Source organism: Phacochoerus africanus, chromosome 2, assembly GCF_016906955.1.
Source record: "Phacochoerus africanus isolate WHEZ1 chromosome 2, ROS_Pafr_v1, whole genome shotgun sequence".
NCBI classification, from domain to species: Eukaryota; Metazoa; Chordata; class Mammalia; order Artiodactyla; family Suidae; genus Phacochoerus; species Phacochoerus africanus.
Window position 1 is genome coordinate 263,995,334 of NC_062545.1, and position 25,742 is coordinate 264,021,075.

Here is a 25,742-nt window from a genome sequence, read left to right on the forward strand (position 1 = left end):
TGGTGGTACTTCTTTACCTGTATGATGAAATCGTACAATTTACAAAGGATGTTTATGCAACGTCTTCTCTTTTGACTTTCTCTTTTTGCTTGAGCTCTTACCACGTGCCTGGCCTTCTAGATTGTCTCACTTGACCTTCACAATGACCTATCACCGCTCCTATTTCCCAGGTGAGGTGTAGCAAGGTGGAGGAAGTCAGCTAGGATCACACAGCCTGTCAGTGGAGACCAGGATTTGAAACCTGGGTCTGTCAGACTCCAGAGCTGGTTCCTTTAACCCCTGCAACTCTGCTTCCTGTGAGCTAAGTGTGGTTGGTTTTGGGGGGCGGAGGGGGTGGGAGATGAGGACAAAGGCCAGGGAGGCACTATTTTCTCACACTTGATGTTTCTTTCCATGCGACAGCAGTCACTTACGATACCATTTTTTGGCTCTTCCCTATGCCACCCATGCCCTACCCCTGAGCAAATTAAATGCCTCTTTAGATGGATGAATTTAGAGGGAGACAAGGGGTGAATGCAGCTCAGCCCTTCCCCTTTGGCTCTTGGGAAGCACAGGTTCTGCTGCTCACCAGGGCCTGGCGCTGGTTCCCCAGTCCTGCAAGAGTCTCACCCCGGATTCAACATCAGGAGGCTCATTTGCCCATGGACATAAGACACACTCTCAACATCACATTTTCCCTGATGAAGGCGATATTTTGGCCCATATCCTCTTTAGCCCTCTGTCTTCTTCTCAGGTAATTCAGAACTTAGGTCTAAGAGAGGACTACTGTTTGGGCCTCCTTCAAGGTTCTAATGATTATGATGCCTGTTCTACGGTTAAAGTCCCGAAAAAAGGCAGAGCTCTTGCCTAAAGGCAGCTTAAATGTCAGCATATATGTGATAAATAGCCAAAGCATTATTTGCTATACAAATATTATTCCTTTAATTCAGATTAGGTCACCTGGTTTAAGGAGGAGAAAAACATGGGAGAATGGGTTGACATTAGCAAAAATAAATAAATAAATAAATAAATAAACAAACTCAAATGTGAAACACACTAAAAGAGAAAACACAGCTTCAAATGACTGCATCATAACTCAAGAAAATGCCATGCCCCTACCAATTCTGAGACGATACATAAAGCAACTCGAATGCCACTAAGAGCCCAGAATAGAAAATTAATGGCAGCATTTCTCATTCCTTGCCTAAGGAGCCAAGGAGACCCTCTTGGGGAGAAAAAAAAAAAAAAAAGCCAAGAGTAAACCTTACATGGGGAATAACCAAACTGAAAAACAAAGCACACTTTTTGGAGTTGTCTATAATTTGGAACTCATCCAGAGATTTACCTGCTGCTAGAATTCTACCCAAGTGACAGTTCTGAGACCTATTGCTGTTGTGATCAATAACTGGACCAACAGAATGATGGAATAGAAGGGTGCTCAGCAATCAAGCCCAAGCCCCTCCGTGAAGGAATGAAGAAAAGCCAGAGGATGGAGCTGGGCGGAGGAGCCACATTGCACGGCATCCACAGGCTCCACACGGTGAAGCGAGCCACTAACAGAGCCAGGAAGAGGACCCTCTCCCACCCGTGTTCCTTCCCCTTCTTATGTTGTGCTGCCCACCATGACACTCGTGTGTCCACTTCATCGACACCACGCACTCCCCCATCATGCTACCAAGGGCCATAGCACCAGGCTTCTGAGACCAGAGGAAAAGGTTTCCCACAAACAACTGGCATTTAAGATTTAAACCCTGGGAGGCAAGGGGGCCACTTCAATAGCTCGGCACAGAGACACGCACCCTCCCACCCTGATTATGAGCACCGGTTCCCCGATTTCAAAGATGCTAGCCTTGAACATGGGCAGAGAATAAATGCAGAGCCAGGTGCCATCACCCTCTCGAAGCATCCAGATTATAACAGCACCAAAAATGGGCCTTTGGTATCAGAACTATTTTTAGAAACACAATCCTGTTTCTCTCCTTCAAACTAATTAATGTTCACAACGAGGACTAAAGTGTCTCTTCTGAATGCACTGGGGGAGCAAATCCTTCTGGTTGGAGGCAAGTAGCTGGATGGTGAGAGACTGTCAAAAACACATTTAGTGCGAGCACATACACTCCAGATGATAAACACAAATTCCAATTAAGCTGCCCTCAAATATCTGGCACCTAATGCCTACTGGTTTAAAAGCAACTGGCAAAATGTGCAGAGTCTAAGGGTTTTTAAAGGATGAAATCTGCCTTTTTCTTTTGTATATCTCTCTTCTTAAAGGGAATAAATCACTTGCACTCAGAGAAGCACAGCATTTTGGCACCACAGAGACTCTAGAGATGAAAAAGCTTCAGTCGAGGGAGGTGTGGGAACTTGCCCAAAGTCAAGCTCAGAGTGAGGGTCCAAGACCCTGACCCCCAACCCAGGTCATTTTCGACAGGCAGAGCTGCCCTTCCGAGGGAAGACTATTTTGATTTAAGGTCCCCAGACCCATGCATGGCAAAAAGAAGGTCCTAAAAAAAATCGATAGAACCCATTTTCATTTTGAGGCACAAATTGAGAAAGGTTTTGCATCAGGGATTATCTTAATTAAACTATTTATATTGAGCACCGTTGATTTACTTTAATCTTGCTAAACTTCATTAGGCTACCCATTTACTTACCTAAATTCCTGTTGGCTCAAATATCTTAAAAAATAAAACACATATAATTTGCATGGTAGAAAACTGTATCTTTAATATAGGACTATCTGTAAGAATTATAATAATAATAATGCTAATAATAATAACTACCACTTATTGCATAATTACCTTTGCGCTCAGCACTGTAGTAGGCATTTTAGATAACAAAAATACGTACAATTATAGAATAACTACCACTTATTGAATACTTATCATGTCCAGTCCTTATGCCATGTGTTTAAGTACTTCAGTTCATTTAATGACCACAATCATCCTGTTAAGTAGTTATTACTATTACTCACATTTTGCAGATGAAGAAATTGAGACTTTGAGAAGTCACTACCTGACATGTCACTGTGAGCAAGAGAAATGTCAAGATTTGAACCCAGTTGGAGTTCCCGTCGTGGCGCAGTGGTTAACGAATCCGACTAGGAACCATGAGGTTTCGGGTTCGATCCCTGCCCTTGCTCAGTGGGTTAAGGACTGGGCATTGCCGTGAGCTGTGATGAAGGTTGCAGATGCGGTTGCTGTGGCTCTGGCGTGGGTCAGTGGCTACAGCTCTGATTAGACCCCTAGCCTGGGAACCTCCATATGCCGCGGGAGTGGCCCTAGAAAAGGCAAAAAGACAAAAAAAAAAAAAGATTTGAACCCAGGTCCACTGGATTCTGGACTCTGTCTTTTCCACTACACCATGTCTGCTTTAGAGAAAGCATTATTTCAAGTTTTATTTCCAGCAAGGGCATTTACAGATCCAAGGACAAACTAAATGATGCTAAGACGACCTGTTCCCTAAAAATGTCTTGGACTTCCTCGAGATTTGGAACAAAGTAACTCTGCTACCAAAATTCCCGGAAGGAAAATGAGAACTCACAGCTTCAGGGCAATCAGATAATGCTGAAACATAAAGTGGTCCCTAACGACAATGAAATTTGGGAGTGAAACACGCTTTGTCTGTTGCTCCATTTTAAAATATTCATGAGGCAAGGAAGCATTCCCACGTTCAATAATTAAATGGCTAAAATCTGCAACCTGGTATATTTACCATTTGCAAACGATGTATTCCTAGAAGGGGCTAAATTTGAATTAGCAGCCCCACAAGCTGTCATGTTACAGCGCAAAACCAAACAAACGAGACAGAAACATTGCTGTTGCCTAGAGAAGAAATTTTCTCCACCGCTTGTCCTGCTGGAGAGAAAAGCTGAGTCAAAATTAAGAAATCATCTAGGACTTTCCCTGCAAACCAGCTGGAAGAGAGTGAAGAGATGAAAAAAAAATAATGCAGTATTTCCTCCCATTAGAAACACTGTTTTAAAAAGGTTTGATTGTGCCTTTAAGGGTTAGATTTTACAATCATTCAATATTTTACTTGTCTTGAGAAACCTCATAGAAGGCAGGGAAGGAAACAGATGAATAAAAACATGCATTTATGGGAGTTCCCATTGTGGCTCAGTGGAAACGAATCTGACTAATATCCATGATGTTGCAGGTTCAATCCCTGGCCTCGGTCAGTGGATTAAGGATCAGGCATTGCCATGAGCTGTGGTGTAGGTTGAAGATGCAGCTCAGATCTGCCATTGCTGTGGCTGTGGCATAGGCTGGGGATTACAGCTCTGATTCGACCCCTAGCCTGGGAACCTCCATATGCCACAGGTGTGGCCCTAAAAAACAAAACAAAACAAAAAAATCCTTAAAATGTGTATTTCCAAAGTGGCCCTGTTTGGCTTTTTCAGTCCTGTGGCCACATGCAATATACATGACCCCTGTGAGTTAGAATTATGTTAACTCAGGGGTGTCTCTGTGCTATTGACAAGTTATCATCAGTGGCTGCCTTCACCAGGAGCATCATCCATCTCTTTTGCATAAGGATGAGTCCTGCTGCTCAACCTCCCAAAGGGCCAGAACCCCAGTAGGGGCTGAGGGGCCACTGCCTTGAGTCCTTAAGTGGTTTGGGACAGACGCAAGACCTGGAACTATCAGGCAGGTGATCCTCAAAGTGTCATGTTGGGCCTGGACCAGTAGCATTGATATTACCTGGAACCCTGCTGGAAATGCAAAGGATTAGCAAGAATCTATTACATAGCACAGAAAAACCTACTTGAAAGTTTGCAATAACCTATAAGGAAAAAAAGAATGGATAGATGTTTATGTATGACTGATTCACTTTGCTGTACACCTGAAACGAACACAACATTGTAAGTCAAATATACTCCAGTAAAATTAAATTTAAAAAAAGAAATGCAACCTATGCAATGGGAGAAAATAGTTGTAAATGATGCAACTGACAAGGGCTTAATCTCCAAAATACACAAACAACTCATATAACTCAACAGCAAAAAAAAAAAAAAAAACCCACAAAAACCTCAATTCAAAAATGGGCAGAAGACCTAAATAGATATTTCTCCAAAGAAAGCATATGGTTGGCCAACAGGCACATGAAAAAAAGTTCACCATCACTAATTATTAAAGAAATGCAAATCAAAACTACCATGAGGTACCAACCAGTCAGAACGGCTGTCATTAATAAGTCTACAAATAACAAATGCTGGAGAGGGTGTGAAGAAAAGGGAACCCTCCTACACTGTTGGTGGGACTGTAAATTGGTACAACCACTGTGGAAAACAGTATGGAGATTCCTTAGAAAACTAAATATAGAACTACCATATGATCCAGCAATCCCACTCCTGGGCATGTATCTGGACAAAACTTTCATTCAAAAAGATACATGCACCCCTATGTTCATTGCAGCACTATTCACAACAGTCAAGACATGAAAACAACCTAAATGGCCATCGACAAGGACTGGATTAAGAAGATGTTGTGCCTATATACAACGGAATATTACTCAGCCATAAAAAAGAACAAAATAATGCAATTTGCAACAATATGGATGCACTAGAGATTCTCATGCTAAGTGAGGTCAGTAAGAAAGAGAAACAAATACCATATGATATCACATATCTGGAATCTAAAATATGGCACAGATGAACCTATCTACAGAACAGAAACAGACTCACAGACATGGAGAACAGACTTATGGTTGCCAAGGGGGAGGTGAATGGACTGGGAGTTTTGGGTTAGTAGATACAAACTATTACATTTAGAATGGATAAGTGATGAGGTCTTGCTGTATAGCAAAGGGAACTATATCCAATTACTTGTGATAGAATAGGATGGAAGATAATATAGGAAGAAGAATGTATATATATGTATGACTGGGTCACTTTACTATTCAGCAGAAATGGACAGAATACTATAAATCAACTATTATACAAAAATGTTAAATAAATAAGTGCCCTCTCCTCAAAAAAAATGCAAATGAATCAGAGACTCTGGGGCTGGGACTCAGCAATCTGAGCTTAACAAGCTCCACAGGTGATTCAGGTGTCTGAGCTGCCTGCTCCTCAGCTGCCTACTCAGCTGAGGCCCTGAGGTCCTGCATCCAAGGACTCCACCTCCCCACGGCCCCATGGCCTGTGCTGACTTCAGCAGGGAGTACACATCAGCAGATTCCAAAGCCCCAGTAGAGAGGGGACCTGGGGTGGTCTTGGTGACTCAAATCCAGAACCCAGTGCCCAGCTGCGCAGCCCTGCTGTCCTGCTGGCTGTTCCAACAGGGCTGCAGTTCTACCTGAAACTCCGGGCCAGAGGGCTGAGGCCCGGCCCTTGCTACCCTCTCCCTGACCTCCAGCCCCAGCCCCACTCCCAAGGGAGGCACTTGCCCTCTCCTTCCCTCAAATTGGTTGATAGCTGGGAATCAAGGGGCTTCTCCGGCCATGTCTGGGGGACTCCTACAGCAATACCCTACCCACAGCTTCCTCCACAACCATGGAGATAAGAACCCTGACCCAAATGATAGTTTGAGCTGCAAATACAAGAAAGGGAATGTGTATAGGTGTATACATATATATATATATGAATGACTGGGTCACTTTGCCGTACAGCAGAAATTGGTACGACATTGTAAATCAACTATACTTTAATAAAAAGAAATGTAAAAGATAGTTTGGGCTCCTGGCCCTGGCCCACTGCTCCCCAGCCCCCTGCCCGCTCTCTGTTTCCTTTGTCCCCTTCCTCTGAGCTTGTCACTGGGCACCCAGAATGGCTCAGGGCTGAGCAAACCCAAGATAACCAAGCACCACCACTTAGGAATCTTGCTGAAAATACTGCACTTAGACCTGGCAGCTGGGCCCCGGCCCTGACTTTGCACTTGAGAGGCGCCTGCTGTAGCCCAACCCTGGCAGCCCCCTTGCCATGGGGCATGGAGCCCTCAAGGCCAAGGAGACTGGCTCAAATGGGGCCTGTGCCTCACACCCTCTGGACACTGGCTCTGGGTACCAGGACATCCCCTCTTAGGTGGCTGGAGTCCACTCTCCCAAGGGCAAATGGTGTTTCTGGTGTCCTCCCCACTCGATGGGGAGATGCCAGGAGAGCCTAGTGGTGTAGACAGAGCTTGAGTATGTGCACTGGTGAATGTGCCCACCATTTGCAGGGGTGGATGGAGTCAGGAGGAGGGCTGGCAGGATGCTGAGGTCTTCAGGCCCCACAAATGTTAGTGGCAGGCCTGCATACAAACTGGGGACAATTAAACCAGACAACAGACGACATGCACCTTGTAGGAACTCCAGAGGTACTCATGAGAGAAGTGTACCCAGAGGTCTGCCTTGGCCCCTATTTGATCCTCACAGCCAACCTGCACCACCGTCCCACTGTGCAGATGAGAAAACTCGTTCTCAGAGGGGCAGGTGACCTGCCCAAGATCACATGACCAGGCACTGAAGCCATGTCTGTTTGATCCCAAGGCTGGTGCTCCATCCATACCTGTGGACATTCAGTCTGGGCTTGAATACTTCCAGCTACATGGAACTCACTACTGCTTTGAGTCGACCTTTATCATTTCAGGCAGAGGTGGTGGTGGTGTTTTCCTTTCCTTGAGCTTGAATCGCACTGCAAATTTCAGCCACGTTTTCTTGTTCTGCCCACTGGGGCCTGCAGAGGGTTTATTCCTTCCCCCTTTCTATATACATATGTATACACACACACACACACACACATCTATATATGAATCACTTTGCTATATACCTGAAACTAGTACAATATTATAAATCAACTATACTTGTTTTATTTATTTATTTATTTATTTATTTATTTATTTATTTATTTTTGGCCATTCTCATAGCATGTAGAAGTTCCCAGGCCAGGGATCAAATATGCACCAGAGCAGCAAACTGGGCCACTGGATTGATAATACAAGGTCCTTAAGCCATTCTGCCACAGGGGAACTCCAGATCCTTAACCAATTCCACCACAAGGGCACTCCTGGACTTCAATTTTTTTTTTTTTTTTAATTCATCCACTGCTTTTAAAATAAAAAGCAAAATTCTGGTTCTTGCAGCATCCTGACCCCCTCTCTGCTTACTCACTATAATTCTGTCACCCGGGTCTTCTTTATTTTACCTATAAACTTGTGGTACATCACGCACACAGAATAGTGTATAAAACAGATGTTTACATTTAAAGAATAATTGTAATCCTCACGCAGCTGCCACCTGGGTTAAGACATAGAACAGCCAGGATCCCAACCGCCCTCCTGTGTCCCTCATATCACTCTCTCCCTATCCCTGCCCGGAAATAACCATCTTAAACGCTCTGATCATTCCTCCTTGTCTTTCTTCATAGTTTTGCCATTTCAGGTTATGTCTCTGTAAAATAAAGTCTGTTTTTGCCAGGTCTGAATTGGAACCATACTGGAGATAGCCTTTTAGGATTTGCTTCTTTTGCTCAACTTCAATATCAATGCAGGGAGTTACACAGTTCCTACATTTCCATTGACATACAGTATTCCAGCAAGTGAATACCCGGGATTAGTGCACGTTTCTGTTGGAAACAACCTAACAACAACAGTTCCAGCCTGGAACTTTTACAAACCATGAGGCTGGAGTTCTGAGTTGCTTCTGTGCCGGGAGAGCCCTGTGTTCTGTCCTGTTTTAGAGGCCTTCACGGGTGCTTGTTTTCTCTGTTGAGGCCTCTCCTACTGCCTCCATCTTGCTCACCTGGCTGTGCCGATGCTCCCACTGCATCCTTCATCTCACCAATCCCATGATCCAGGACCCAGCCTCTAGCCCAGGACCCACACATAATGAGCGCTCCACGCTCATCCATCCACGCATGCGTGCACGAAGTCATTCATGCCCGCGTTAGCTCAGGTTGACCTCTGGGGCTACAGAAGCATGAATGGTCTGGGGGAAGAAAGCATGAATGGTCTGGGGTCTCTCTAAGCAGATGAAGACTCCACGGCGACCACAGGAAGTGTACACACTGCACAGCCAGCGCCACAGTTGATTCCCCTGCATGATGGGAGCGCGAAGCAGAGGATGAGCTTGGGGGCGGAGCCTACCACGCTGAACAGTTCACATTCCACCCTCTTCCCACCCCCTCACATTAGCCTCTGTAATGAGGGTTGCAAGGGATTCTTATGCTGCTTAGAAAGTAAAGGGGGAAAAAAAAATAGAAATTGAGTACAAAGGAAAGGAAAGGAAGCAGCTGGAGAATATTGCCTACCATTTGGTGTGATAACTAGGGGCTTTCAAATGATGACTAAAACCGGCTTTGATTTTGAGCTTTCATTTCCTTTAATCTAGCAGATAATTAGAGGGAAATCAAATCCATCCTCACAGTCAAAGATCAACCCGTCGCTGTTGGAGAGTAATTCCCACTTACTTTACCACCTCCTCCTTCACACATTTTTTTTTCCTTTAAAGAAAAAAAAAAAACAACTCCCCAGGTTATACATATTATTTGACTTGTTTACATTCTACATTCGGACTGGGCATTTCCCATGATAAACACTCTCTTAGGAATAAGCAACAATGTCTCTCCGTCCAAATCAAGAACTTCTTTGCAGATTTAAAAACATCCAACTGCAAACTCCCTTTTAAGGGTGAAGAAACCAAAGTGGAGAGAGGGGAGAGGAAACTCCGTACCATTTATGGCTGTAAATGGCTGTGCCAGATTCATTCCAAAGCATCTGATTCCAGGGCCCCTACTCTCACCCACTCTGCTCCACCACCTGTGCACTGAAAACACGCGTGGATCTCCAGTCCTGGTTCCCCAGGGGCTCACCCGATCCTACAGCACACAGAGCTTTAAGCACATGACGCTGGAAATAAACTACCCATTCACTAAAACAGAGGCAGACTCTGACCCAGCCATTGAGGAAAATGATGTTTACAGAGCTGTTAATAAGAAGGGGAAATTACTGTCACATAAAATGGAGAAAAATAAAAACAGCATACAAAAATTATATAGTTTGGATGGCCTCAACTATAAAACAATATAGACAGAAGAAAACTATACCATTTTTATGAACAAAAAAGTAAAGATAGCACTGGGTGGCTGAATTTGAGGGAGATTTTTATTTCATGCTATACAGCTTTCAATATTTCCCATTTTTTCCTGCAAAGAGCACATATTCCTTTTATTTTATTTTATTTTATTTTTTGCTTTTTAGGACTGCACGCATGGCATATGGAAGTTCCCAGGCTAGGGGTCGAATCGTAACTACAGCTGCCAGCCTATGCCATGGCCACAGCAACGCCAGGGCTGAGCCAAATCTTCGACCTACACCAGAGCTCATGGCAACGCCAGATCCTTAACCCACTGAGTGAGGCCAGGGATCCAACCCGCATCCTCGTGGATACTAGTCGGGCTCATTACTGCTGAGGCACAGTGGGCACTCCCGACTTACTCCTTTTATAATGAGATAAAAGTTGAGCGAGAAGCATGTAGCTGAGAAGTAGGATCTGCCCCCTCCAACCCCACTGGCCATTCTGGAAGCATGATTGGCAGCTGGCCTGCCAAGTACCTCCTCAACCCTGCCTAACCCCTGGGCCCAGCTCCTGCCTCCATTCTTCCCCCCACCCCCCCCAAGCTTGCTTATATTTTCTCACCAAACCAAGCCCAAGCAAATGTCAGCCCCACCTCCCTCAAGAAGGATGCTGTCGCCACTCTAGGTCAAGTTATCAGTTCAATCATAGAAAACTACCATTCTTGTAGGTCCTCCCCGCAAAAGTAATTTTCATCTGGTTCCACCTAATCCTTGGCTCACCCCGTTTTCTTCTGAACTTCTAGTACATTCCCAGTTTAAGATGCACAGCTGCCCACAAATAATTGTCTGTCTGGTTCAGTTCTGTCTTATGTCACGTGTAGGTCTCACCTTTAAGCTGGTGTTCTCTGCAAGCTGGCTTACATTTTCTTCATTATGGTTCTGCATGTTACTAAACTGAACTGGCCACCCAGCTGGCCAGCGAGCTCCCTTACAGGGGACAGTCACTCGGCAGCACCTACTCGTGGTCAGGGAAAGAAGCTAAAGGGATGAGTCCCTGCCTTCAAGTTTACGGTAAAGGCACAAACCCAACCAGGTAAGAATAACCCTGTGTGCATGTGAACATCTTAGTGTGCTAAACACTTTCCCGTCCATTCTCCCAGGTAAGAGCTAGACAGCCCAGGCTTTAAATTTCAGTCTGTCCGTTCTGAGTGGTGTGGTCCCGTGGTCTTGGGTCTGTCACTCAGCCTCCCGAACCCTCGGTGTCCTCCTCTGTACAGCAGAAGTAGTAATAGCATCTACTGTAGGTGACTGTCATGAGGCCAGGACAGGAATAGAGGCAAACATCCTATGCCCACACAGTAAGCACTCAACAAACAGCTCCCCCTGAAAGAGGCAGAGTGGCCACCAGTATTCCCTTGTTATGCTTGTTTACTTTTTGCTTTTTTTTTTTTTCTTTTTGGACGAGGAAACTGGGCTCAGGAAAGTATAATGACTTATTGAGGGCCAAGAAGAACTGGTATCAAAACCTTGATCCTACCCTATAGTGCAGACCCTGGTGTAGACCCCTAGCCTGGGAACCCCCTATAGTCTGCGATAATCCACACGGGAAAAGCATCTGAAAGAGAATGGATGTGTGTACATGGATAACAGAACCACTTTGTTGTATAGCAGAAATTATCTGGGGCCAGGGATCGAACCTATACCGCACTGTAAATCAGCTATACTTCAACAAAACTTTTTAAAAAAATGAAGGAAAAAACAAAAAAAAAACCCTTGATCCTGAGCCCAGACTAGAAGGCCTCCTTCCAAAAAAAATAACAACTCCTCATATAAAAGCGCATGAACATTTAAGACTCACTGGAGCAACCCGGGAGGAAATTTCCAAACACATTTGCTTCCCCGTCACTACCTGGGATAACTCCGGAAGGGTCTTTGCAGAACCCTGCCCTGTCTTTGCCCCAAGCGCTGACTGGTCATGACAGGCTCCTGTCTGAGGGGCTCTGAAATGACACTCTCACATCCACTCAGGAAACCAAACCTTCCCTATGGGTCTTGGAAATGGTTCCTGCCCAACAAACTTCACCCAGAAGGAACGGTCTTTTACTGGATACCTCCAGCTTAACAAACATTAAGTTGCTTAAAGCATTAAGAATGCTTAGGAGTTCCCATTGTGGTGCAGTGGAAACAAATCCTACTAGGAACCATGAGGTTGTGGGTTCGATCCCTGGCCTTGCTCAGTGGGTCAGGGATCCAGCGTTGCCATGATCTGTGGTGTATGTCACAGACGTGGCTTGGATCTGCCATTGCTGTGGCTGTGGCATAGGCCGGCGGCTACAGCTATGATTAGACCCCTAGCCTGGGAACCTCCGCATACTGTTGGTGTGGCCCTAAAAAAGATCCCAAAAAAAAAAAGAAAGCTTAAACATTCTCTAATGAAAGAGCACTGCCTGGCTCTCGTTCTTGCACATAATATAACATGCTTATCCTTTGTCACTTCCTGTCTGATCTTACTTGGAAACGCACACACATTTTCCAGTTTGCTGACTACCCTCTGAAAGGTGAAGCCTTTCCAGGTCTGGAGGCCGTGATGTTTCCCAAAGCCAGGCCAACCCGACATTGGACAAGTTGCTTCAGTGCCCTGGAGCCTCCAGTGGTAACAGGACTGCTGGGTACTTAACTTTTTGAAAAGATCATGAAATTTTTGACCTTTTCTCCAGGGAAAATACGCATATAACAAAATTTTGTGTAGCTTCAGGGCTCATGGACACGCTAAGATCTCCATGTTTTCTTTTTCTTTCTTTCTTTTTCTTTTTCTTTCTTTTTCTTTTTCTTTCTTTCTTTCTTTCTTGCTTCCTTCCTTCCTTCCTTTCTCTCTCTCTCTCTCTCTCTCTCTCTCTCTCTCTCTCTCTCTCTCTCTCTTTTGGCCATGTCTGCAGCATGCAGAACTTCTGGGGCCAGGGATCAAATCTATACCACAGCAGTGACCCAAGCCACAGCAGTGACAACACCGGATCCTTAACCCACTGAGCCACCAGGGAACTCCTGGCCTTCATGTTTTCAACTCCGGGTCAAAGACAAGTTTGACTGATTCCCTCAGCTTGACCCTCCAGGCTACCCACCCCTGCCTCCCATCGGCACCTCCTCTCTACTCATGCACTCCATGCACCTGCCTCTCCAGCTGACTCAACTCCTCATGTTTACCCAACAGACCTTGCGCCTTTGTGTCCTCCACTGGGGGTGTCCTTCCATCCATTTTCATGTTCCAAATATCACCATTCCTTTAAGCCTCAGCTCAAGGGCCACCCCCTCCTTGTTGGTTCTCATCAGGAAATAATCTTTCCCTACATTTTCCTTTCTTGGTAGTTTTATCTTTATGTTTAGGGCAGCTTCTCACATTCCACCTTAGAGAGATTCGTATGTGGGTCTTGCCTCCCCTACTGGTCTGTGAGCTAACTCACTTCTGCAGTCTGCTCCCTGGCACAAGTAAGTGCTCAATAAACACTCTAAAAAACCCAGATCTGGTTCTGTAATCCTGGCATCATGTAAATGAAACCAAATGAATATGCAAATCTTTATCTCTCAGTGACCCAGATTTATGTGAAATCTTCAAAGGTGCTTGGGGTCAGCGTGTGCTGATCTCAGAGTCTTGCCACAAAGAAATCGTTAGGGATCAACAAAGCCTCAGAATTTCAACAAAATTTCAGCTGTGCACACGTGGACAGGCCATTTGATAGGATGGTTGGATGATTCTCCTGAAAGAACATCTGTTTCCAGAACACTCTGTGGTAAGAAAGATAATGTCCTACATGCTGAGCTTAGATAGTTTGGGAGCCCCTCTCCTCTACTGATGAGGGGACTTCAGTGGGAGGTACTGCAAATTTAAGGGGCAGGGATCTGGGCTTGGAGACCTCTGATTCATCTGTTTTTTATATTCTTCCCCAGGATAGGACAGAGTTACATTCCTTGGTCAAACTACAAGCCTCCAGCCATGAGACTGAGCCACTGGGAGATTCTTAGAATGTTTCACCTTAATCGTAGATTCCATGTGGAATTAACCTAGTTTGAGGATTCACATAATGGATTGGTTTTCTAAACATGGCCCAGGATCCAAGGGATACACCTGGGGGTCAAGGTAAGATATGAAGCCAGAGCTCCCACCAAAGCTTTCAGAGGATGAACCTGTCTGAATTAGGGCCAACACTGTATCCTGGCAGGCTGACTCCGCCCCTAATAGAAACCTGGTTGTCATGGTGATAGGAGGTAAGCGAACCTGGGAGCAGACCACAAAATGCTGCTGTGGTAAAAAAGGGCTTCTGCACCTTATATAAGTCATGTTCCAAATGCACACTTTTGAATAAGAGACAAGCAGTCTACACCTCAGCTCCCAGGCACTGTGCGACATCAAGAAAATCCCCCCAGAATCCTCAGAGCCTGTCCCTGGCTTTATTTATATCACTCTAGAGGTCTTAAAAGGGTTAAGTTTCTGAGAAAGGAATGTGGTTACCAGAAACATCTATATTCAGGAAAAAGAGGAAAATACCAGTAAAATGGCTCACCCAAGGGTAAACTGATCTTCTACAAATTAATCAATTGATGGGATAATCACCTTGTTTTTTAAATATTCAAGGAATGCATATTATTCACTTCTGCTTCTGATAGAAGTCTTTAAAAAGAAAGATTCAAACACCTTGAGGGAAGGGGAAATTTTCTGTTGATTTTCTCCTTTGTGTTATAAGCTTAGCTTTAAATTAAAGTAGAAATTGAAGGTCAGCGGAGCATCAGAGCAAAGCAGACAGAAGCCAGGTGTAGAGGTCAGGAGACCCACGGTCCAGTTTCTGCTCTGCCTCTCACTAGCCTTGTGACTGGCCTTCTTCATCTTAGTTTCATCTTATGTGATTCAGGCGGGCAGAATCATTACACACACCTCTCAACTAGGCGGCTTCCAGAGCTGGTGGCTCATGTGTCACCATCAGCCTAGCTTTAAAGCAAAGCCTGAATGACCACTTGGTGACCCTAAGAACTAGCACTTGTCTAATACTCTCAGCTGTCATGAGGGTCACGGGTCATTTCATATGATGCCTGTGACAGTCCAACCAAGGATCCCATTTCATAGATGAGATCAGAGAACTTGGCCAAGTTCAGAGTGTACTGATCAGAGATTAAGGACTTCAGCACAGACCTGGCTAATGTCAAGTCCAGGGCCTCGTCAGGACACACGCTGTTCCACTGTCAGAGAGGCTTAGGAGGGACATTCTTGAGCCAGGGAGCAGACTGGCATGATGGTTTCTAAGGTCCCTTCCAATGCTCATAGTCTGTGCTTCTATCAATAAAATGAGGAGGTGGATTAAACCAGGGGTTTTAGAAACTTCTTGTAGCAGAAAAGATCCTTCCCTCTCAAAGGAAATGTAGAGAATGCCAAAATATAAAATAGGTCACCCTAGTTCCCCTCTGTTTGAAAAAGAAATGGCTCCCACCCAAATATCCATCAAGTACAAATGGACAATAAAATGTGGCATATCCACATAAGAGAATATTACTTGGTCATGAAAAGGAATAAAGTACTGATACACACTACAACATAGGTAAGCCTCAAAAAATATGCTAATGAAGGAAGACACAAAAAAACTGCATACTGTACAGTTCCATTTACAGAGAGTATCCAGAATAGATAAATCCAGAGGCAGAAAGTAGGTTGGTGGAGGTGAGAATGAGAGTGATTGCTTAATGGATACAGGGTTCCTTTCAGGGTAACAAAACATTTTGGAGCTAGAAAGGGGTGATGGTTGCACAACATTTTGAATGTATTGTATACTTGTATATGGCTAATTTTATATGAGTGATTTTACCTCCATGTGCACGTGTATAGATTTATGATGGTTCCAGAATCCTACCCCATTAGCCTTCCCCTTCCCATGTCCCTCCAGTGTCTCCAAAGAACCCTAGTATTTAAATCAATAGAGTCACTAAATAATTACAAAAAGTTATCAGCGTTCAAAACAGCTCACATATGACAGCTATTTTATTCCTTCAGGGGGCAAAGGCATATTCTCCTAACCCAACAAATAAATTTGCCTGGGCCAGTGACATCATGCTACTTGGAAACAAAACCTTCCATTGGCAGCCAGCTCCAAAGTCCAGTCCAGTCCACAGCGATCTAACAGCTTCAGTTTTAGGATATGTCATTGGTTTTAAACTCAAAAGTCTATTTGAAGTATACCAGAAAAGATGATGGTAACAAAGCATTAATTTTTGTTTGTTTCTTCATATTCTGGTAGGTAATTTTATTGTTGAGCAGTAAACGGAGCATTATTAAATGTTTTTCATGTTCCTTCATTTAAACATCATTATCTCCATTTTACAGAAAAGTAAACCAAGACTCAAAATAGCTCTGCAATATCCCCAAGGTCAAGATTTGATCAGCCCAAGAGAACACTGTCACCTGTGCCAAAATGGGTCTCAACAGAGTCGCAAGCTCCTCTTCCACTGAGGACTGCCTTCAGTCCCACCAAGAAACCAACTCCAGCCTACAGGCCCCCAGGGTGTGTGAAGATCCCCTTCTAAGACCCCCCTCTGCACCTCCCCAGAGCAGTTTAGAGAGATGAGACACTGAGGGCATCTATCTCCCTTTTTCCTTTGGTCTGTGCGGGAAAAGTGAATACCCACTTCAACAGCCTTGCTGACAAAGTGGACTCAAGAAGGAACGAATGAGGGACACCTCAGACCTTCTTTTGCTAAGGAGTTGAAGGGAAAGGCTAGGATACCATTTGATTCAAAATGTTGAAGTTGGGAGTTCCCGTCGTGGCGCAGTGGTTAACGAATCCGACTAGGAACTATGAGGTTGCGGGTTCAGTCCCTGCCCTTGCTCAGTGGGTTAACGATCTGGCGTTGCTGTGAGCTATGGTGTAGGTCACAGACGCGGCTCGATCCTGCGTTGCTGTGGCTCTGGTGTAGGCCGGTGGCCACAGCTGTGATTAGACCCCTAGCCTGGGAACCTCCATATGCCGCGGGAGTGGCCCTAGAAATAGCAAAAAGACCAAAAAAAAAAAAAAAAAAGTTGAAGTTGGATCCTATTCAAACACAAGCAACTCTGGCTTCTAAAGGTAACTTCTGGCCCAGAAGTCCATGTGATGTCATTTCCTACAGTTGGAGTGACCTGGTCCCAGATCTGAGCACATGCTTGAGCACTGCAGCACTTGTGCATTATCTGTGGGCACAAATCCCATGCTTTTCCAAGTTATTCTGAAACATTTCTATGTAAAAGAGTTCAGAATAACTGCGGCCTTCTTGTCTGCATGGTAAAGTTATCAAAATGATGATAGCAATTCTGTACCTATAAATGCACTTTGTGGATTACAAAATGCTTTCATGGACAATCATTGCTGGGTTTGGGAGGGGAAAATCATAATTAAGGAAAAATATCAGTAAATGACATTTAGCTATTAACATACACCCTTATACTGTAGGTAAGAAAAGGATGAGAGGAAAGTGTTTTTCTATTAGAATTGAAGTCAGGTTCCTGGTTATCAATAATAAAAAAAAAAAAGTCAATGCTTTTTAAATTAAAAAGGAGGCGCTGCTACTTACGACTTGATAAGTTGTAAAATGCCTTTCCCATCCTTCCCTATGGTCCTGTGCCTATTTAAATTGCTTTTAAATTTTAGATCTGCAGTTCATATGGATCAGACAAAATGCCAGGCGTCAGTGAAGAAAAACAAGTAGAACAAGAAAAAGAAAGCTAATCATGTTCTGATGCTGATGTGAAAACAGCGGTACCCTTATCACTCCTCCTGTTTTGGGTGGCAGAGGTTAAGAAGGCTCAGGCCATATAAAAGCCTTTGAACTTATTCCCACCAGAGGAATCAGAATGCTCAGGTGTCAAGGTCATCCTTAAAAACCTGTCCTCCTGGGCCACATGGGCAAGAGTAACCACCAAAATCTCTCCACAGGGCAGTGCAGTCTCTCAAGACCTAATCTCTAGGGGTGAGATCAATAACCATTAGAGGGTAGATTTTTGAGGAATGAGTTATATTGCAACGAATCTGACCAAACTGCAATTAATCCATGGCTTTTCCTTAGGGATAGCTAAAAATAGCAGCTGCAGCATGTTTGAGGAGACCCATTATCCAGCTGCCGCCGGCTGCTCTGAGGATTCTGCAGGCCTGACACGCCACCACTTGGAAGCTTTGGCCAGTGGAAGCCACACCTGGCCAGATCTGCCCATATGAATGACGGCTGAGCACTCTCAGCGAGTCATGTTGACAAGGCCTCACACAGCCAAGAACACCCTGGAAGAGAACACGACCGAGCAGGCCCCCTCCGGCCTGACTCAGAATATGACAAATTCTCCTTCAGGATGACATTTCCTGCAGGGCAGTGGTGCTCAACCCTGGCCGCACGAGAGAATCACCAAGGGAACCTACAATATTTCTGCGGCCGGGCCTCCGGCCCTGGCTAATTAAAAGCAGCATCTCTAAGAGTGGGGGCATTTGCACTGGTATTTTCAAAAGCTCTCCAGATGGTTCTAAGGTGTGGCCAAGGGGAGACGCTCCACTCAGAGTGATTCTCACAACATTGAGCCCAGCTGATGAGAGGCCACAGTGGAGGAGCCCACAAAACACCCCTTGCTTGGGGAATTCAGGATCCTTCAGGGTCTTGAACCGTAGCTGACAAGTGCTTTACTTGGGGCAGGGGTGCGTCTGGGTCAGTCTGATTTGTTGCGGGTACCAGGAGGACTATTTGAAATACTTGCCTTCGTTATTCTGCCTGAAACAGGCACAGTGATGTTTACTCAACTCTTACTTTGTGAAAGCCAGGAATTTAGTAAAAACAAAACAAGCAAAATACCCAAGTGAAATGTCATTCATGGCGGCGTGATTTCATGGCAGGAGAGGCGGGGCACGTACTCCCACCCCCGTCCCAATGTAATACCCACTGGGTGGGTGGCATGGAGAGGAATCCTAACTGCCCTCGATGCTGTAGAACTCCACAACTTCATTCACTGCCTCTGCAGATTTTGAAACAAAAAGCTTATATTGCAGGAGTGTCAACACCACAAAGAAAATTCAAAAATTCAAAGAAAATTCTAGATCTGGCCCTCTTCTCCAGCGTCTTGTGCTCTTTCCCCGTGCTTGAGGATTTCAAAGAGAAGCACTATGTGGGCAATGAAGAGTGAGGGGAGGTCATACCCCTGGGGAAGAGTGGGTTTTTAGAAAAGACTTTCCAGACTCAGATAACAATCAGCTAGAAATTCAGCCGCTGAACCCAGTGTCGGATTCATGTCCTTAAGTCTCCATTCGCTGACTTTGAGTTATCGTGTTTGGAAGCTGGTGTTCACAAATGAACGTATGATTTATTAGACTGTTTAAGGTATAAGTCTCACTCACGACCTTAACATGCTTCAAGAACGTTACCTGCTTAAGGACACGGGAAACAGAGTTGATAGAAATACATGATATAAAAACTTACTGGTTCTCTCTTTTCTTCTTAAGTGGATCCATGAGACGCAGTGTGTCCCTGATGACTGCCACTTTCACTTCCTCGTCGACAAGGCTGGGGACGTTCTCAAACACGCCCGGAGAGAGCTTGAAGGGTGAGGATTCTGTGTTACAGTGAGTCAGCACCGACCGACCATCAGCGACAGCCCCAGCACTGGTACTGTTAGACTTTGCTTTAGGATTTTTAAAGCCTCCCTTCATTCGACTTTAAAAATGTCCATTTCCTTTTACAAATCAACCAAATACATGAAGAGGGAAGATAGCACTACGTTTTTTTTTTTTTTTTTCTCATTATCAAAATGATACAGGCTCGGGGTAGAAAACTTGGAAATATGGAAGAGGTGAAGAAAATGAAAAGAACCCACATAATCCCCCCCCCCCCAAAGCCCAATAGTTGGTATATTTCCTTCCAGTCTTTTTTATGCATTCTTAAGTTGGGGGGAGGGAGAAAAATATAAGCACTGTTAAATGTACTATTTATCTTGGTGATTCAAGCATGTCGACATGGCTAAATCATATTCATAGAATTTCAATTAGTTCATCTCCCGAGGCTAACTAATTAGTTCATGTCAAAGCTGATGGAAAGGCTCAGCTGCCCTGACATTTGCAGAATCTTAAGAACTGGAAGAACGGCATGCTGGGAAATTCCCACAGGTCGGATAGGTCTTATATTAATAGACTATGTTCAGAGTGCAGCACAACTGAAATTCTTCAGACTTGAGCGGAGCTTTGCTGGGCAAATGTGAGAAGGCTGAATCTCGCTTAGCCGAGGGGGAAACATGAGAGTGGGCACATTCAGTTAGATGGCAATATATTCAGTGAGACGCTCCAAATACTCACCTCTTGCTCATGTTCAATTCTCATGCTGGGATTTGCGTTTACTTCAAGGAGTATAGGCTTCAGATTTTTCATGAGAAGAATGTCAAAGCCTAAAATCTGGGCAGGATAAACATGATTCAGAATTATTCCCTTTAGCCACGGTGTCTTTTCAGGAATCGAGTGTGGTGTTAAGGGGCGTCAAGGGGAAAATAAATTCCAGCCCCACCCCCAACCTGGGCCTTGACCCTGGCTGGCTTCTCTTGTCCACACTGCCTCCTCCTCTGGGTGTACTTGTCAGGCCAAATGGACGGCAGGCAATGTTACAGGGGCCTGGATAAGGGGGGGAGTTCCCGTGGTTCATTTCAACACCATCGGTGTCGTCTGAAGTGCTGTCAGGTGATGAGGTGATGACCTCCTTCTTCTTTAACAGGTTTTTTATTATGTTGACGATCAGTCCATCAATTTTCCCCTCTCTTTCTGTGTCCTCTATTAAGCTGCTTCTCAGCTAGATCTCTCAAAAAACCCAAGGCTATCTTTCTTGACCCCAGGTATATATCAGCATCACTTAAGGACCCCTTTCAGAACCTCTGCTCATCCCCAGCCCACATCTCTGAGTCAGAATCTTTCAGAGAGGAACGCAGGCAAATGTATTTTCAATAACAACCCCCCCTGGGTGGCTCTGATATATTCTCCACGCCCTGGAGAAGGGGATATTTATTACGTGCCCACTAGGCACCAATAACGCTACAATGCACCAATTATTCATAATCTCATTTAAGCCTCATGACAGTGTATTGGAAGGAGGGGTCATGCTCTCTTCGTTTCACAGAAGCAGATGCTGAGTCTCAGAAAGGCCCGCAGATTTCCCTGAGACCACCTTTCCGGGAAGTGGGAGGAAATGAGATAGAGGGGAGCTAGATGTCACACCCCAGCAGAACCGGCTATGTAGTTTTTGGGACACAGCGCACGATGAAGAGGCTTGAAATTAATGATTTTGTGATGGTGAAAGAGAGCATTAAGGCAAGCATGGAGCCTTTGGACTGTAGGGCCCCGTGTGGCCAAGTGCAGCCAGCCTGGCCCCAAGGCTAACTCCAGCACCATTGGCCAGCCGCCTGCTCCGGGATCTGGCACACTGCCTGAGGCAGAGTTTTGTCTTCTGGCCTCTCAAGTCCTCGGGAGCCCCATGATGGGGTAAGCCCCCTGTGCATCTCATTCCCTCTGCCTGAAACAACCCTTTATCTGGATAACCTCTCCTCGCCCTCGAGATGGCAGGTCCTAATTGGATTCCGACTCGGACCGTGAGGACGTCAGATTCTCGGAGGGCTCTTGTTATCTCTCTAGGAGGTGATAAGGTAGAAAGCTCCTAACACGAGTGATACCATCCCAAAGTTTGAAAAAGTAACGTGGAGAATAAAAGAGAGGGGAGAACCAAGACAGAGCCTCACCCTCCTCTGTGGACTCAAGAAGAACGGATGAGGTGATATCCATTTACTTGTCTCTATAGAATATGCATTTATTAAAGGATAATTATTAAACTGTAGTTTCATCCTTATTAATGAAATCAGAGTCCAAATGACCATTTTGAGGGGTAATTCAAGATGAGGTTATTCTTCAGTAAAGGGCCATAAAGGATGAAAAGTTGGCAAAAGTCATCCTCACTCTATTTTTCTTTGCCTGGTCGTGAGAAGAAAGGAATGGAAATTCAGTAGAAAATGTTACATGCATTATAGATCCGCTTAATAATATATGACAAGTGGAGATGAGTGATGAGCCCTTTAAGAGACTCTGGTGACATCATCAGTCTAACTTCAGATCTGGTCTGAGACATGTGATGTTGATGAGGCTACAGGGAACGGCGGGCTGTGGTGCCAGCGTCTATCATCCTGAGTCATCGACGCTTACTTTTTGCTACATCTTACAAGTTGGGATTTGAACTGGTGGACTCCTCTCAGCTTGACACACAGTGGGTGGTTTCATGAATGCCCCGCTCTGGGAAAGCTGGAGAAGGGGAGTAGCCAAGCCCCAACAGCCACATGGACCTGCACCCACCAGGAGCATAATGTTTTCTAGGACCTAAACTTTGGTGCCTGTGGTGGAATATGTTGCGTCTTGTACAAAAAATGCTCTGGAGGAGTTCCCGTCGTGGCGCAGTGGTTAACGAATCTAACCATGAGGTTGTGGGTTTGATCCCTGGCCTTGCTCAGTGGGTTAAGGATCCAGCATTGCTGTGAACTGTGGTGTGGGTTGCAGAGGTGGCTCGGATTCCGAGTTGCTGTGGCTGTGGCGTAGGCCAGTGGCTACAGCTCCGATTCAGCCCCTAGCCTGGGAACCTCCATATGCCGAGGCAGCAGCCCTAGAAAAGGCAAAACAAAATAAAATAAATTAAAAAAAAAATGCTCTGGAGCCAGTCGGATTTGGGCTTCAATCAGCTCAGTCTCTCACACTAGCTAGACAACTTGGCCTCTCTGATCCTCACACACCTCATTTGCAAAATGGGCCTAACAGTTACCTCGCAGGGTGTCTGATAATGGAAACAAAAAGTATCTAGGATTATGCTCATTCCAAAGAAGGTACTCAATCTATGGCAGCCCCCCTTCCAGTTTCCTACTATTCCCACCTATAAGAAATGGCATTGATAGCTTTGGAGTCCAGAGGAATTAATTTCAAATATTAGTTCTTCCTTTAACTTGTATGACTACTGACAAGTTACTAAGCAGCTCTAAACCTCAGTTTCCTCATCTGTAAAATGGGAATAAAAATAGTACTCACCTCAGATCATTCACTCATAAAATAGTCACTGTTTCCTATGTCCCAGGAACTATTTTAGCTTCTGGAAATATGGTAGTGGACTAGACAAAGTCCCTGCTCTCATGGAGCCTACACTTTAGCAGGGAAGAAGAGAGCAAATCAAGATAAGGTGATGTAAAATATTTTGCACAGTACCTAACACATAGCATTGAAAAAAAATTTTTTTTTTTTAGGGCTGCACCCGTGGCACATGGAGGTTCTCAGGCTTGGGGTCGAGTCAGAGCTGCAGCTGCCAGCCGACACCACAGCCACAACAATGCAGGATCCTTAACCCACTGAGCAAAGACAGGGATCGAACCTGCATCCTCATGGATACTAGTTAGTTTTGTTACCCCTGAGCCATGATGGGAACTCTTGACACAGTATTTAAAGAAAGACTTCTTCATATTTTTCCACAAGTTCAAGGAAATACGATTTTTTTTTCAAAAGTTCAATGAAATATGAAGGATCTTAAAAAAACAGAATCACACAACTGGGAGGAACTTAGAGTTGATCTTGTCAAAAGATCCCAGAATGTCAGAGCTGGCAGAAAATCAGGAATGTATTCGTTCAGAGATTTTCAAAATGGGCTTCTTTTCGGGGAAAGCACTGGGGAGGCCAGATCAGATCAACTTTTACCTTTTTTTACATCCTGAGATTCCCAGGGGGAAAAGACTTATTTTTTTTAAACTATTAATCTAGTCTAACATCCACTTTGCAGACTAGAAACCTGCAGCTTAGAAATGGAAACATCTCTCTGCTGTTTGGTAGCAGAGGAAAACATCCAATGAAGAGAGAGAGAGAGAAAACTTTCCACTCACATGACCGTCTCCACTCCTCCAAGTAATTCAATCACAACACAATTACATGTCGCTACCTGAGGGGTACCCTGGGGATTCGAAGATACCTCTCCTTCATCCCTTACCTGTAGAAGCTTCCGGAGCAAGTTAGAGAGAAAAGGGCCCTGAGCCAGGTAATTGTAAACTCAGTAAATGCTCCAAGCTATATTCCAGTAAGAGGAGATTCTCTCCTGAGCCCCAGAACTACACATCCATCTGCATCCAGAAGATCCCCAGACTCCTCAAATTCAACATATCCAAACTCACTATCTCTGGTCAGCAGCCTCTAGGATGGTCCCGGTGATACCCATCTCCTGGTGTTCATACCCTTATGTAATCCCCTCTGCTTGAGTGACTCATTTCTAACAAACAACTAGGGCTGATGATGGGATGACACTTCCAATATTAGGTTCTAAAAAGGCTGCGGCTTCTACCTCGGGATGCATTCTCTTACTCTCTTGCTGGTTCACACTGCAGGAAGCCAGCTGCTATGCTGTGAGCTGTCCTACAAAGGGGCCCGGGTGGCAAGGAACTGATGCCCCAGTACACAGCGAGGGTGGACCTGAGGCCTGGCCAACAGCCATGAGAGTGAGCTGCGGAGGGGATCTTTGCCCAGTCAGACCTTGAGAGAACTGCAGTCCTGACAACAGGTTGGTTGCAGCCTGTGGTCCGTGAGCCAAGATTTCTCCTTCATCCTTTACATCTAGCTGCTCACCCATTCTGTACATTCCCTCTCAAGAGCTTTCTAGATCTGGCCCATCCTCCTTGCTCCTGTGCCTGCCCATCTTTCTCTGGCACTACTTTAATACCTTCCCCATTAGTCTCTTTGCTCTCAAACTTACCCATCTAATTCAGCTGGCACAAGGGGCTGCCAGAGTAATTTTTCTAAAATGCAAATAAAATATTAACACTTCTGCCTAAAATCCCTGCTTACAGAAGGAAGCCCAAGTTCCACAGCAGTTCCTCCAGATTCCTCTCTGACCTGGCCATCTGTCTCAAATGACAGCTTTATTTTCTCCCACTCAGTGCTGCACATCTTAGGCTCTAATTGTGCTGAACTATTAGTGGTTCCAGAATGCTTTACTGCTCACTGCCTTTATATTCTTCTACCTGGAAGACAACTTTATTGATCAAATATCTTTTGAGCCCTATCAAACACTAGGCACTGCTCTAGGCACTGAGAATAAGTAGCAAACAAGACAAAGAATGTTTTAACTCCTGCCCTCTGGAAGCTTACCTTCTAGGAGACACAAGTAAGTTAATAATTAAAACAAGATAAGGACATAGAGTGTGATATAGAGGATGGAGGGCTTGGTTTTCAGGGGAGACCTTGCTAAGGAGGTGACATTTGTCATCCCACCGTCTTCGGGTTTGCACAGTTTCTGATGAGAACTTTTCAGATATTCTTTGTTCCTCTGAACACATGTGTCTTCTATCTGCTTTTAAGATTTTCTTATTATCATTGATTTGATTATAATAAGCCTGGGGAGGGAGTGAACCCATTTGTGTATGTGGCCATTTCTTCAAATATTCTTCTGTATCTTCCTTGTCTCTTCTGCTCAAAGAACTCCACATGTTAGACCATCTGATATTGTACCATAGGTAAGTGGGGGTCTGTTCCTTTTTTTTTTCCCTATTACTTTCCTCTCTCTGTTTCATTTTAATAAAATCCATTGCTATGTCTTCAAGTTCACTGATCACTTCTTCTGCAGTATCTAATCTGCTATTAATCCCATCCAGTGAAATTTTCATTTCAGATATTATATTTTCTTCTATTTGGTTCCTAGAGGCTCCATTCGGTTCTTTTTAATAGGTCCATTTCTCTCTAT

General features: G+C 44.7%; 1 protein-coding gene across 1 annotated transcript in view; it reads right to left on the minus strand.

The window, feature by feature from the left end:
• Positions 1–25,742, minus strand: part of TTLL11 (tubulin tyrosine ligase like 11) — a 255,043-nt gene that overhangs the window by 123,436 nt on the left and 105,865 nt on the right. The window contains 2 exon segments of the mRNA XM_047768318.1: positions 19,440–19,555; positions 20,309–20,404. Of these exon segments, the coding sequence (XP_047624274.1) occupies positions 19,440–19,555; positions 20,309–20,404 (212 nt within the window).